The sequence below is a fragment of the Sander vitreus genome, chromosome 12 (genome assembly GCF_031162955.1).
Source record: "Sander vitreus isolate 19-12246 chromosome 12, sanVit1, whole genome shotgun sequence".
Classification (NCBI taxonomy): Eukaryota; Metazoa; Chordata; class Actinopteri; order Perciformes; family Percidae; genus Sander; species Sander vitreus.
The window spans coordinates 22,530,225-22,545,012 of NC_135866.1; the positions used below are offsets into that span (position 1 = coordinate 22,530,225).

General features: G+C 40.8%; 2 protein-coding genes across 4 annotated transcripts; both read right to left on the minus strand.

Moving 5' to 3' along the window:
- Window positions 1–763: 763 nt before the first annotated feature.
- Window positions 764–5,399, minus strand: gorasp1a (golgi reassembly stacking protein 1a). The gene is made up of 9 exons (XM_078264665.1): window positions 5,235–5,399; window positions 4,401–4,481; window positions 4,087–4,290; window positions 3,868–3,954; window positions 2,438–2,568; window positions 1,953–2,085; window positions 1,714–1,822; window positions 1,409–1,552; window positions 764–1,306 (listed from the first exon to the last, which is right to left on the minus strand). The coding sequence occupies exons 1-9, from the start codon at window positions 5,295–5,297 to the stop codon at window positions 825–827; spliced, it is 1,434 nt and encodes a 477-aa protein (XP_078120791.1). The 5' UTR covers window positions 5,298–5,399; the 3' UTR covers window positions 764–824.
- Window positions 5,400–6,365: 966 nt separating this feature from the next.
- LOC144526922 (cysteine/serine-rich nuclear protein 1-like) lies at window positions 6,366–14,788 on the minus strand. 3 transcript variants are annotated; one of them, XM_078264667.1, is made up of 5 exons: window positions 14,686–14,788; window positions 10,937–11,148; window positions 9,162–9,427; window positions 8,776–9,078; window positions 6,366–7,878 (listed from the first exon to the last, which is right to left on the minus strand). In XM_078264667.1, exons 2-5 carry the CDS (start codon window positions 11,145–11,147, stop codon window positions 6,886–6,888), a joined length of 1,773 nt encoding a protein of 590 aa, XP_078120793.1. In that variant the 5' UTR covers window position 11,148; window positions 14,686–14,788; the 3' UTR covers window positions 6,366–6,885. The 3 variants fall into 3 exon arrangements, with proteins under 3 accessions (XP_078120793.1, XP_078120794.1, XP_078120792.1); XM_078264668.1 differs by lacking the exon at window positions 14,686–14,788 and adding an exon at window positions 14,170–14,448 and having other exon boundaries at window positions 9,162–9,424; XM_078264666.1 differs by lacking the exon at window positions 14,686–14,788 and adding an exon at window positions 14,170–14,445.

Here is a 14,788-nt window from a genome sequence, read left to right on the forward strand (position 1 = left end):
ACAAATAACCATGACTCAACAGATGATCTTGTAGAGATAGACACTTATTGTTTCATTCTCGAGGTGAGGGACCTAAAAAGACCCCAGATCCTTGTGTCGAAACCCGGCTTAAAAGATTATGTGTAAAACATATTGACCTCATCAAATTTGGGGTAAAAACCTGTACGGGACTGGTTTCACGCAGCACAAGTGCACAAATATTTCACTTAAAAAGCATATACATTGGCTTTAAACTACTGTAAAAATGTCCTTCTCATAATCCTATAAGTAAGTTATTTTTAAAAGTTCTATTTTGGGAATCATTTGTTCTTTGAAACACATAGACAACAGATGCAGCACTGCACCTCAAGACTGTGACAACTCACGTGAACTGCCAACAGTCTGGTAGCTTCAAAAACTTGGCTAGTGTAATGGATATTAAGGTGCAGCTGAGCTTTGTGTATGCGTTTGTCTTTGGAAGTGTTCAAGTATTTATCACATTAGTGTACTAGAAGCAAAGTCTTGTCACTCCTATAATCTAATTTTGCACCAAGCATGGAAAAATGTTGATGACATTATAACCTTGGTGTACAAATTAGCAGTAACTTTCAACTCCCACACATTTAAAACAAATAGGATGGTCCTACAGTGTCTCAGTGTTTTTCTACTTATATGCTAATGCTTTAGCTGGATTCTGTAGTGAAACTAAACTGATGAAGGAGCCATACGCTTTCAGTATCTGTCTGTCCTGTAGTTCCTATAGTGTTTCTTTTTATATATAAAAAAAAAAAAAGCCCCTGTGATTGTCAACTTCACTTTGCATTTTTGTACGGCCTGATACAAGCTTACTCAAGAGGCGGCTCTTCTTCTGGTTCCTTCCCATCACTCTCATGGCTGCAGTGGTGAGCGGGAGCCATATCTAGTGGCTCTGCAGGCTCCTCCGCTGGCCCTGCTGCATCCTCGATGGCCTGAGCAGGAGAATCGGCTGCCATCGGCTCATCGACAGCGGAGGACTGGAGGAGATCGACAGGAGATGGGCAGGAAGGGACTTCAGCTGGGACAGAGGGCTCAGCAGGAGACTCTAGGGACTCTATGGGGAGAGACAATTCACGCATAGGGGAACTCAGGCTATCACTAGATTCACACAGAGAGCCAGGTAGGTCTGTAACCAGGTGAGATGGTTCAGCTGGTGTGACGCCTGAATCAGACAAAGTGTCAGTGGAAGCGAGAGCAGAGGTGAGGTCCATGGCTGCCTGGGAACTCAGCTCTTGTGGCTCAGTCTGGCTGTCTGCTGACGATGACAGTAGAACACTGTCCTCCAGCGCTTCTGTACAACAGGAAATACAAACATTCAGTCTATGTTCCTTTTGCCAAATCTGTACATTAAAGTTCCGGGACATTTGTATGAAGCGCGGCTGTCCTCACTCACCAACACCAGAGATTTCCCCGTCTTTCTCCTCGTTCATAGCCAGTGCAGTGTTGGTCATGTCGATGGACGACATGGACAGATCCAGTCTGTCCGCCAAATCTGCAGGGTCAGGATTCACCACTGCCCCTTCAGAGTCTGAGAAACCTGGAAATACAAACACATGACACTTTGCTGAGAAGATTTTTATGAACACAACTAGATGCAAAGGAGACAACAAATGTATCATCATCATCATCATCATCATCATCATCATCATCATCATCATCATCATCCTCCTCCTCCTCCTCCTGCATAACTGAACTGACCAGGGTCCATGACCCTCTGGATGGGTGGAGGTAGAGGAGCTTCCTGGAAGGTGACCTGCTCCAGGTCTAACACATCTTCACTTTGATTTGAAGGTGCCACCAAAGGTGCCTGAAAAACAGGTAACAGGAATAAGCTCTACTGCTACTAACAACATTTTAGAGACTAAACAATGAATCACTTGACTAAAAACATAACCAATAGATCAGTCAATAATGACTAAATGTGGATTCAGATTTACCTCCATGAATCCATGAGTAGGCAGCTCCGGGGAGGGTTCGTCCTCGGGAACAGGATTGGGAGGCTTTGCCGTCAATACATCAGGATGTGCTGGGATTCGGTGCAAGTAGCCATAACCAATGCCACAACCCAAACTAAGAGCAAACATTTTTAAATGCTTCAAGACTATTCATAACAATTCATACTTTTTAAAACATAGAATGCTGCATAATCTGAAAAAAAGTTCTCATTGTAATTGAGTGGCCAGCTGACTTTGAATAAACTTACAATGGTTGATTTATTTGAATACACTTTATACAATAGAAAAGAACTGATCTGCATGCACCTTTCTCTTCATATAGCATTTAAATGAAAAGTAGTGGATGTTACTTAGAATAGATAAAACAGTCCTAAGGCAAAAAGATGAACTGATTAAAAGGTGAGATGCAGTGATATTCTTCAGAAAGTCACCCTGAATAACACATGTATCTGTGTATGGTCACGTACCTGCCCTCTCCGCCCCACGCTCCATTCGGTGTGACCACCACCTCTCTGCAGGCGTCTGTTTGTGTGTTGTACACCATCAGCTTCAGGGGCTTCCCTTCATGGGCCTCAATCAGCGAGAAGAAGTCTTCTGACTGGAAATCAGCAACTCTAAGTTAACTTTGATTCATCTTTCAAAGATTTGTTTAAAGGTCCCATGACATGCTGCTTTTTGGATGCTTTTATATAGGCCTTAGTGGTCCCCTAATACTGTATCTGAAGTCTCTTTTATATAGGCCTTAGTGGTCCCCTAATACTGTATCTGAAGTCTCTTTTATATAGACCTTAGTGGTCCCCTAATACTGTATCTGAAGTCTCTTTTATATAGACCTTAGTGGTCCCCTAATACTGTATCTGAAGTCTCTTTTATATAGACCTTAGTGGTCCCCTAATACTGTATCTGAAGTCTCTTTTATATAGGCCTTAGTGGTCCCCTAATACGGTATCTGAAGTCTCTTTTATATAGGCCTTAGTGGTCCCCTAATACTGTATCTGAAGTCTCTTTTATATAGACCTTAGTGGTTCCCTAATACTGTATCTGAAGTCTCTTTTATATAGGCCTTAGTGGTCCCCTAATACTGTATCTGAAGTCTCTTTTATATAGGCCTTAGTGGTCCCCTAATACTGTATCTGAAGTCTCTTTTATATAGGCCTTAGTGGTCCCCTAATACTGTATCTGAAGTCTCTTTTATATAGACCTTAGTGGTCCCCTAATACTGTATCTGAAGACTCTTTTATATAGACCTTAGTGGTCCCCTAATACTGTATCTGAAATCTCTTTTATATAGACCTTAGTGGTCCCCTAATACTGTATCTGAAGTCTCTTTTATATAGGCCTTAGTGGTCCCCTAATACTGTATCTGAAGTCTCTTTCCCGAAATTCAGCCTTGGTGCAGAATTACAGCCACTAGAGCCAGTCCCACAATGAGCTTTACTTAGGATGTGCCATTTCTGTGTCTGTAGCTTTAAATGCTATTGAGGAGGAGAGAGGGGGGGGCAAGGTGGAGGGTGGGGGTGTGGCCTTGACCAACTGCCACTTTGCTTGTTTGAAAGCCATGATGTCTCTCTTTCTCATGGGTGGGCCAAATTCTCTGGGGGGCAAAACAGAGAAAGGGGAGGTAACCTTGCTCCTTATGAAGTCATAAGGAGGAGATTCCAGATCGGCCCATCTGAGCTTTCATTTTGTCAAAGGCAGAGCAGGATACCCAGAGCTCCGTTTACATCTATCGCCATTTCTAGCCACTGGGGGACCATAGGCAGGCTGGGGGAACTCACAGAAAAACTCATAAAGTGACATTTTCATGACATGGGACCTTTAAAAATCTGACAAACGTTTAGCAAATATATCAGAGCCAAATGTTAGCAGTAAAGCATTATATGAAAATGAGTCTTACATCTTGCAACACTTGATCTGCTCCGACAATGTAGTCACTGTGTGGCTGAAGCTCTGCCAATGCAGCAGGTGAACTGGGTTCCACATCCTACGAAAAAGCAATAGGTGTTAGCAAACTAAAGATGAAGCTATAAAGGGGGTAATATGGGGAGTATAAAAGTTCAAATCAAAGTTAGGTCAGTTGGTTTTGGTTTTCCTAGTTCCTGAAGAAGAAGCTCACCAGAATGTGCCAGACATTCTCACTGGCTCCTTGGTAGCTGCAGAAGCGAACACTGGCACCTAGCAGGCCCTGTCCTCCCCACATGGTACTGGGCACCACCTCCAGCTCACGGACTCTTGTGGTTTTAGTGCTGTACACCTCCATCCTCACTGCTCTCTCCATGTTGGCTTTCAGAAGCTCCTTCAGCAGGTCATTTTCCTCATTCTGGTGAACAGTAATGGGAGGAGTCAAACGAGTATCCGTTTGTTTATGACCAACCTGTAGTCAATGACTGGTGACTCAACTACTTACAAAAGGACAATCAATAAACTTACAAGCCTTTTGTTGTCCAGCGACAGAATGAAGTCAAAGAAGGGCTGCAGTCCCGCCATTTCTGCAGGGGAATTTGGCTGCACCTGTCAAAACCGACACAAGCATTTTGATAACCTGTGGCACCTTTAAATACAATTGTGTTATTAGAACATTATTTGGGAATAATCATTGGTTTTTTTTGAGCATTTAAATCATAGCCTATTTGACCAACTGCACAGTAAATAGCTGCAAGTAGGGATTTTTTTATATTATGGATTAATTTATATATGATTGATTATTCAATTAATCGTTTGGTCCCTCAAATTGCTTGTCCAAAACTCAAAAATAACAATACAATTTACAATCATATTAAACAGAGAGAAGCAGCAAGCTTGGATCGCGAAAATGTTCGAAATGGCATTTTTGCTTGATCTCTCTTGATCGATTTATCGGTTAACAGACTAATAATTTCAGCACTAACTAAATGTAACTCTATAGTCAAACCATTAGCTAATATTTAGCAACTACTGTATGCTACTATTAACCATTATGATAAAACAAATCGTGTAGCTCAATGAGCTGTTGGAATACTTTATTTGAGACAAGGCACTAACCTGAATCAAAGCTTATTTATTACATAATTTACGTTACACAAGTAAGTAGAAGTTTCTGTTGCATTGTGTCAACTTAAAATAACAGGTTGTGACGTTAAACAGTGCCAGCTCATCACGTTTTACCGGTGGGTCTGCAGCAACTACTTCGCTAGCTAGCTGTCTGTTAGCATACAGTAACATTGCATTAACAGCTGCTGTACAAGCTGTCCACATTCGAAGAAAGCTGAATAATTGTAGCCTTACGCCGTGCACATGGTATCCATAGGTTCCTCCTTCGGATACTTCTGAACTCTGTGATAAACCCATTTCTGTCAGGAACTTTCAAATATTAGCTGATATCAGAAAATAACTGTCTGAGAATGATTACGGTTGACAGTCAACGGCCATCTTGTTTGCAGTCCAAAACAATCGAACATCGCTGGTATCGACCGCAGACTCAAACGCACACACAGCGCACGCGCACACCGCATACTGTTTTAGTATTTTGTTATTTTAAATAGTAGTAGATATATATAAAATATATATATATATATATATATATATATATATATATATATATATATATATATATATATATATATATATATATGTATGTCAATGAGTAGAGCTGCTTCATGTCACTTCATGATATTATAGCCTCTTGAAATGGTGCTAATGAAGCCACTACTAACATAACATGATAACAAAATGAGTATGTAACGAAGTAATGGTGATGCAAAGGACTTGGAAAGGAAACGTGATATTTGCATATTATTTATATTTGTTTAATCAGGGGCGTAAATATTGACTGGGGGGAGGGGGGACGTATTAAGTCATGATTTAAACTTTTTGTGAGATAGTCAGTAGCAATCTAAAAAAATATTCAATAATTTTCTTTGGTATTTTTGTGATATATAGATATGCAATGATGATTGCTGGGTAATATGTATGTTGATGTTGTCCAATGCCAAGTCTCTATTTCAAGCCTTTCAAACAATAAAGCAGCAGTAACTAGCATGCACTAGGGCCCGTCCTTTAGGCCCATCCCAGTAGCGTGCACTGGTGCTTATCGCAACATTACGCCACTGGGTTTATTAGTGGCAGTACATAAAAACCACCAGGACATAGACCCTCAGACACTTTGGAATGCCATTTTAAGGCCATTAAGGTCTTTTGCAGCAATTTGCAACCATTGCAATTTGGACTGAGTAAGATAGTTGAGATTGTACTAAATCAATGAATAATTTTCATTATCATAAACCACAGTCATACACTATTAAATCAATGTCATTGTCATTATTATTATTATTGTTCCTATAACTTGATGCTTACCCAGTTTTGGTTTCTTCATTCATGTATGAATAGACAAATACCACTCATTAAACACATTTGAAATCCGTGAATAAATTAATGCAAATGTTTTATTGTATTTCTCTAATACAGAAATATTCTAAACATATAGTTAAGCATATACGGGATAATCCACAATCAGTCAGGCAGTAGAAAATAATTCACAACTCCTAGGTTGAAATGGAGGAGTGTTATTTTTTCATTACTGCATGCGCCAATGTGAATTATCCTACTTATACCATGGCAAGCTACCTGAAAATATGCATATTTTTGTTGAAAATTGGGGCAATACTGTTTAAAGTGGGAACTGTTTAGGCTTTTACTTTAAACAACTTAACTTGCAATAAACAATAAGGCTGCATATATAATATATTCATTACTCAAGTGGGGTTTCTCTGAAATAAAGGCAAAAATATTTTTAGGCAATAGAAAACATATTCAGATAGAAAAAATATTTTATCAATCATTCTTTGTACGTTGAAATATTCTTACAAATACATAAAAGAAGTGCTTTATACATTTAATTATCTTACACTGTTTCTTGTTATTTCACTAGAATGCCTTGCTATAAAAGCTGGGTGTTGCTGACTGCATAACCCTGCTCTGTGCCTGGCTCAGTCAGGCCGATCAGAGACTCTAGTAGGTAGGTGCTCGACTCGTACTGTGGCAAATTAACAGAGCTGAACAGCTGGAGGTGGCAAAAGCTGTCTGGGTGTCTGTGTACTTTGAAAGAACTGTGCAGAGGTCCAGAGGTGTAGTCACTGTCGAAGAACTCAATGTCAGAGTCAGAGGACAGACTCAGGTCCATGTACCTGCTGGAAAAATAGTCCACAGTGGGTGAGGGAGTGTTGGGGAAGCCCTCAAGAGAGTTATGGTCAAAGAAATCTCTAGCTTGGTTTGCATTCTCATCGAGGTAATCTGTCAGTGAGGTCCTGCTCATATTGTCTGTGAATGTGTTGGCTGTAAGTGGCCCCATACTGTCAGTAGGTGTGCTGTAAGTGGCAGAGTTGCTGCTGTGCTGCATTAGTGGTTCTCCTATGTGCCTCCGTTGGCTGCACGTAGAGTAGTTATCATTTTCAGAGTCACAGATGCTGAGGGCACGTGACAACCCTTCATTAACATCAGGGAGATTCTGACTCCCATTAAGGCATCCTCCTGCATCAGAGTCAGATGAGGAGCAACAGGATTCGGTCATGTCGCTGCTGCAGCTGTTCTCCTCCACTACCAACCGCTCTGGGGTGAAATGAAAGGGAGGTGTGGCAGGCATGGTGAGAGGAAGACCATCTTCCTCCATGGTGAACCCAAAGGGGCAGCTCTTGTCCTGTGCACTCTGCACCGGATGGGCCTCATCCTGGTCCACATACTGTTGAAGGTCATCTGGAAGTCCTGTCTGGTCCTCTTGGCAAAGTGTTTCATCTTGCAGTCGCCTCTCCAGTTCGAGTTTCATAACGGTGTGGAAATAATGAGTCTGCACACGTCTGGAGTTGAACTCGATGCGTCCCTGAGTGTTTCCACAGCCGTCCTTGGTGCAGCCACATGGAAAGTTGATGCGGTCCTCCTGTGTGTAAAAGACAGCAGAAAGAGAAAATCAGCGTTGTGGGTACTTAAATACAATACAGAGTATTGACACCAAGATCTGAAGTTAACAATCACTGAGAAACAAGTGCAGGTAAAATGTGTTTTTTGCAAAAATCCAATAAAATAGTAATAATAGTAATTAATTACATTACTAAACTTTTCTTATTTTGTTAAAAAAAACAGGCTCCTGATTGGCTACTTATTACAATATGTATTTTTATATAACACATTTTCGTGAAAATCAATTGAGGAATTGTTAATGTATACAATAACAAGATAGGAATGTCTGTTTTTGGCTAATTGACAGTTAGCTAAATGTAATGGATAAATGGTTAACATAGTTAACATTAAAAGGGATACTTTGCCGTATTGAATCCAGCTCTCTGTCATCTTTGTGTGGGAAGTGCGTTTAGATGAATGATGTGTGGCTTCCCTCTGTGGTGCACAAAGCCCAGAGATCCGCCGAATGATGTGAAACGATGCATTTCTTCCAGCGGATCTCGGTAGGCCGCTGCCCTGCTCAGCTGGGAGCTCCGTGCGCTATGCCCCCCTGAGGGAAGCCCCACACCATTCATCTGTACACACTGCCCACACTGTCATGACACCGAGCTGATTTAAATAATTAAAATATATCTTTCACTAAAAGTAATGGAAATAGTTAAAATGGTTAACTAAAAGTAAATAGTGAAATTGCTTAAACACACGTTTGACGGACTCAAATGAGATGCTTCATTTGCTCAAACAAGAATTTTACAATCAAAGTTGTCCACATTTCAGATGCAAAAATAAAACATGAAACGCATTCATACGCAAGACAAAATGTGCCAGTGCAAACTCATTGTGACCAAATCAGGTTTGTTTATGTATAGTGTCGTACCTGGCACTTGATTCCTGCCAGACTGCATGCGCAGGTCTCTGGCTCACAAAAACCTTGGCAGTCACATCCACAGGCCTCCCTGGAGATACGCAGGGCATGAAGCTGCCTCTTCTCCTCCCTGTCTATGCGCTTCACCCCCGCTGCCTGGAGGAGAGCCTGCCGCTGTTTGGAGGAGTACGGCTGGAGGAAACCTCCATCCTCCAGCTCAGCATCACTGATGTGGATGTCATTGTCTTCATCTGGGATCTGATCCACCATGAGCCTGTGTGCCTCTTTCTGGTCAACGGCCCCACTGGTGATCAACTGGAATCAGCACAACAGACAAAGTAAGAAGACTGTCGTGTAGACGAGCAATGCAAACTGATGTAGAAATGAAATGCACTCACTTTGTATTTCAATGCCTCGAACCTTTCTTTTCTCCGTCTTTCTCTGAGCCTCTCTCTGCGTCTGTTACGTTGCTCCAGTGCATGCTCTGCCACTGTGTATTTTTGAAAGGTGCTGTGCCTCTGCATCATGCCCAGGGTGGCACCTCCACGACTGGGCACACTTGTGAAGCCTTGGCAGCGTGGGAAACTGAACACCATCACTTGGTCAAAGCGCACATTGCTCTGTGCACCTGCAAGCTTGGTCCTCTTCAGGATGGACCGAACTGCTTGTGTTAGAAAAAGACAAAGACATCGGAAAAAGTGAGACACCGTCAGGTCTAGTTTTGAAGTGAGCATCTGGTGCTATCATAACAACATTTTGTGAAACATGAGCATGTCTATCAGAGCAGTCCTGTTCTAGGCCCCTAATTACCAAGGGTAGAAAATCAGTCCTACATGGAGTGATGCATCTTTGGTCTTATTTTTTAGCCTATTGAACTGTCCTAATGATATCTTCAAAGTGTTGGACCCTTCTCTTCAGGCCAAATGCCAGGGCTCAACGTCATTACAACAGGTGAAATCTAATATTAGGTTTTAGTATTTTATATATTAATTTCAAATTATAATGGGGCTTTAATATAGGAGAGCTATTTCATATTGTTGTTTATTTCCAAAGACCCAATGATGTAACAGAAGTGATATTGACATTATTTTTCAGTGATATTTTACCAATGTCTAACACTCCAAATCACAACTATCAGAAAAACTACAATAGCTTATGGTAATTTCTACTTTCTAAATGTTGTAAAACAGCGATGTCACACTCTCTCCTAGAAGTATTCCATCTATTTGCTAAAAGTCAGTGTAGGAAGCTTCATAAAGTCCTACTCTGAGAGGGTGTTTTTAGTCCTAATTTAACTTTCAGCACAAATCCTAGAAAGAATTTCTGGACACTTGATAAAAACATGCCCTGAACTTTGACACAGGCTTTTCTTCTGTAGGTTTCTGAGTGGCCACTAGGTGACACACTACAGGTGCTTCTCTGTAGTGGCTTGGGTCAATAGTTTAGTAACATACTGTACATGTTAAGGGGAAAATACAAAGCAAAGGGTGTATTGCAGCAATGGACAGATCACCAGTAAAGAGAGTAAACCAGGGTCTAACTGCTGTTTCTTGGAGGTTTACCAGAATAGACTCTTTCTGACAGTTTGAAAGATATATTATAATATTCATCCGGTTACTGTTTGGTTTCAACAAATTGTCTAACCTTTACAAATAACTGGAGCTGAACTCTAGCTCCAAAAGTCAGTAAACAACTGAGACCAGCTGACTAAGCTCTTCTCAGCTGCTCTGTCTGTCTGTCTAAAAAGTTCCACACTGTGACACTGGGACTCAATAGTGACTTGGTAACATAATAACAAGCCTAAAACTGTTATACATAAGGTGTTAGGCTGCACAACAACTGCAGAGTATTTTGCCACTTTGTGATATCTTAATAAGGTATTAGATATGACTTGTTTAAAGGGACCTTGCTATTCAAATTGATTCCACAACATCCTATTGCTCAGGCAAATGATCTTCTACCCAACCGGACAGACAATCCAGAAGCGAGTCATTGTCACTGTGCATTATCTAGAACAGCCCTAAGCTTAGCATTTTCATATCGGGGCTGCTGCAGGCTGATAAGAGACACTCCTATAAAACACTGATGGGAAAAATAAACCCAGATAAGGAGAAGGTTTGCATTATTTGAAAGTGGGGAAAAAAATACAGTGGTCATTGGTTTGGAGACTTACTGGGTAAACCGGTGGGTGAAGAAGGACTGTGAGCTGTGAAATCCTTGTTGTCAGAGGGGCCGCTCTCCCCATCAGACTCCCACTCAGAGGAGGCAGGAGAGGAGAGGGAGGACGGAGGAGAGGAGGAGGAGTAGCAGGGATTGCCATCTACCTCTGCAAACTTTCTCTTCAGGGTGCCTCTCATTGTTTGGCGGTGGTGGTTGATATACATTCTGTGTGAACACAAAAAAAAGGCACATTGGTTTAAATATGTATCACACTGTGGTACATTAATAAATGCATAGATCAAGACCCTAAGAGAGAAAAAAACAAGTCATGCATTGTGATGCTCCAAAGAGCAGCACTCTTTACAGCATTCCTAACCCAGGAACATAAGACCAGAAGTTATATAAATCAATGCATTAATAATGGGATAACAATTTACTAACACAGCAACAATGATGAATTTCATTTTCTGTTTGAGAGTGCAAAAAAATGTACACAGTCAAATGATCCGTCTTTTGAAAATGACAACTGGAGGAATGAGAGGTCTTTCCTGTTGAGAGCTGCTGGTCGAGCCGGTTTCAGGGCACGAGTTTGTTTAGGCTAATTACATCTGCGATTATCTTACAAACGGATGTTTCATAAGTGTACAAATATGAACCGCAATCGTACTTTCGCTTGCAAACCAGCTGAGCACTTATGTAAAAAAGAAAAAAGAAGCTCTTTTTCTTTCCCCCGCAGAGTAATTAACATTCCAATGATTCCTCAAGTTTTTTGTGAAGAATACGTGGAAACAGACCGTCCAATGGCTGCATGCTGAGGACTGGGGGGTGTAGTGGTTCAAGTGGCTGCTATTTATGGATGTGAACATGGAAAATAAGTCAAATCATGAGTCATTTCAGGGTTACAAACATTAGCAGGGTTGTTCAAAGATACTGAGTAAAAGAAAAAAAGTAAAGTAAGTTAAAGTAAAGTAAAGAAAAGCTGTTATTAGTCTAGTCCAACATAGTCACTTAGACAAGTTAAGTTAGCAGTATATTTGTAGAAGTTGTTAAGTCATTTTTGGACACAATGGGAGCCTATGACATATTGGATGGCAAACTGCTACTGTTTGATTTAGGGCTGCTACAAACAATTATTTTTATATCTCGATAAATCGGCTTGGTCCATAATAGGACTGCAACTAACAATTATTTTCAATGTCGATTCATCTGTCATTCATTTTTTCGATTAATCGATCAATTGTTTGGTCTATAAAATGTCAAAAAATGTCGATCAGTGTTTACCATAGCCCAAGACGACATCTTTAAATGTTTTGTCTTGTCCACAACTCAAATATATTCAGTTTACGGCCATAGAGGAGTGAAAAAACTAGAGAATATTAACATTTAAGAAACTGGAATCAGATATTTTGTACACTTTTTTCATAAGAAATGATTCAAACAGATGATCAAAATAGTTGCCAATTATTTTAATAGTTAACAACTAATCGTTTAATCAATTAATCTTGGCAGCTGCTCTAGTCCATAAAATGTTAGAAAATACTAAAAAAAATGCACATCACAATTTCTCTATAAAGCCATATTCAAAATGTCTTGTTTAGTCTGAGCAATAATATAAAACCCCAAAGTATTCTGTTTAATATCATGGACATCTAAGAAAACCACAAAATATTCACATTTGCAATATTCACTTCTAAAACTTGTACTCTTCTTCATTGCTCCAAACAATCAGAACTGTTTGACCTCAAGATGCTTTAAACTCCATCATGGTCCAGTAAGTGACAGTAATACAAGCAGCTGACCAGGATTTAGACTGACCTCCCCTCAAGTCCCAGAGAGAAGGGAATGGAGTGATCAACCTAACAGAGCCACTAAGAACAGAACAGCATGTGCTTTTTCTAAACGAGAGAGTACACCAGGTAAAACAGTGAAATTGCTAATGTTCAGAGAAAGCAATGTAAACCACATTTATCTGCACTGACAGGCTGGACTCCTAACACACAGTAACACACACTCATTCTGAGTCAACAAGCAAAGGGGCTTTCGAATGTCTGTAGTAAGCTAATAGGTAAACCAGTGATGCTGTGTGTGTGTGTGTGTGTGTGTGTGTGTGTGTGTGTGTGTGTGTGTGTGTGCGCGCGCACGTGCACGTGCACACACACACACACACACACACACACACACACACACACACTTGGAGTGAGCAACTTCCTGGATCCAACAACAAATAAGAGGTGTCTTGTGCCCTTACAATGTTTAGGCTACACAATAGAACCCTGTGCTGCATAAGAAGTTAGGTGTAAAAGGATTTGGCTCAGCTGAAAAACATCTGCATGGCTGTAATAAAATGACAGTATTTCCAATGAATGCTGCATTGCAGTATTATTGCTGCCTCTTGTCCCAATTATATCACATGTATTACATCTAATATCTGACAGAGTGGAGAGACTGTTCATGCGTATCTTCTGAGACCACATCAATAGTTTAAAGGTTCAAAGCAGCAAAAGCACGTAGTGCACGTGCGCGTTCCAGGAATGGGGGGGGGGTGTGTGTGCTATACTCAGTATTAATGTACTGAAGTAGTTATGAATAGGCTGCAGGGCATTGACACTATTGGGGGGGGGGGAACTGCCACGACGCATAATACGTTCACAATAATATCATTATTGTTTTCAGGCACTTTAAATCCCTACAGGAATGTTGCGCGCATGTTATACCGAGTTTTCATTGGAGGAGTGCAAGAGTCGTTTCCTGTTTGGCATAATAACAGTCATTAGGCAGCCGACCTCTTCACCCCTTGCGGAGACACACAGCGATCATGTCAGCTACAATGACAACACTGTTCCCCCTGTCTTTACAGCAGAAACACCAGCAGCCACAGTCCCATTCAAACTAGAGCAAACTTCCTCTGCTGCCTCAGAGCTGACAGCACTGACAGAGTGGAGTCCGTGTCGTTGTGATAGGAAGTTTGTTTAAACAGTACTTTAGTAAGCTGTTTGAGTCTTCATGAAACAGTTTTAACAGTAGAATTAACAGTAGCGGTCCAGACATTTCATAGAATTAACGGGGCTGCGTAGCCCATAACGTTAATTCTGTGAAATGTGTGAAACGTAGCCTACGTTATTCTATAAACATAATACGAAGTGATAATAAAAAATAAAAAAATAAAACGAGATGGTCACTAAACCAGTAATTACTGATTGAAACACCACAGGAGTAAAACAGTGTTTTTTTTCTTCAGTTACTCACCACGAAGTAAAATGCAGCATAATAACCAAAAAGGCTGAAATTGACACGAAGTTATGGGTCTTGTCTGACATCCAGCCAGCTGAGCATTGTGTGTGACTCTGTCTCAGTCTATGTGAAGCTAGACTGTAGTCTCAGTTTGAATCTATGGCGAACACAACTGGGACCAACCAAAGAGACGACGTTTAGATTGTGATAGCAAGATAGTGCAACCCCTGGAATCTTCTCAGACGTCACACATGCGTACTTCTGTCTGGATAGTGAGCAACTCCTTAATTAATGTACGCAGTAAGCCAATCATAAGCTATTAGTTAAAAGCTACACGATACTCCACCCTATGAAACAGTAACACCGTTGTTTAGCCTACTGATTCAAACGCAACACAAGGCTGTGTTAAACCTAGCTTAATACTGCAACTGTTACAACGTCTAAAATCAGTCGAACCTCGTTCAGACCAAAACAACCAAAGGTGATACACACCAGCTTAAAAAAAAACGAAAATCATTTTTAACTTTATACCTCAATTTAAACAGTTAGCGGGTAACAGCTCTCCTGCTCGACGAAACCAGAAGTGATTGGGAGCATTAATCATCTCGCGTCCCAGAAGTCCTCTCTGTGGCTC

Coding starts and splice junctions, on each gene's coding strand:
- gorasp1a (XM_078264665.1), bottom strand. CDS start 5,297: ATGGGTTTATCACAGAGTTCAGAAGTATCCGAAGGAGGAACCTATGGA. Junction 3,955..4,086: donor AGAATGTCTGGCACATTCTG/GTGAGCTTCTTC, acceptor GCTTTTTCGTAG/GATGTGGAACCCAGTTCACC. Junction 1,823..1,952: donor CTACTCATGGATTCATGGAG/GTAAATCTGAAT, acceptor CCTGTTTTTCAG/GCACCTTTGGTGGCACCTTC.
- LOC144526922 (XM_078264667.1), bottom strand. CDS start 11,147: ATGTATATCAACCACCACCGCCAAACAATGAGAGGCACCCTGAAGAGA. Junction 9,428..10,936: donor TTCACCCACCGGTTTACCCA/GTAAGTCTCCAA, acceptor TTCTAACACAAG/CAGTTCGGTCCATCCTGAAG. Junction 7,879..8,775: donor TGGCAGGAATCAAGTGCCAG/GTACGACACTAT, acceptor TTTTACACACAG/GAGGACCGCATCAACTTTCC.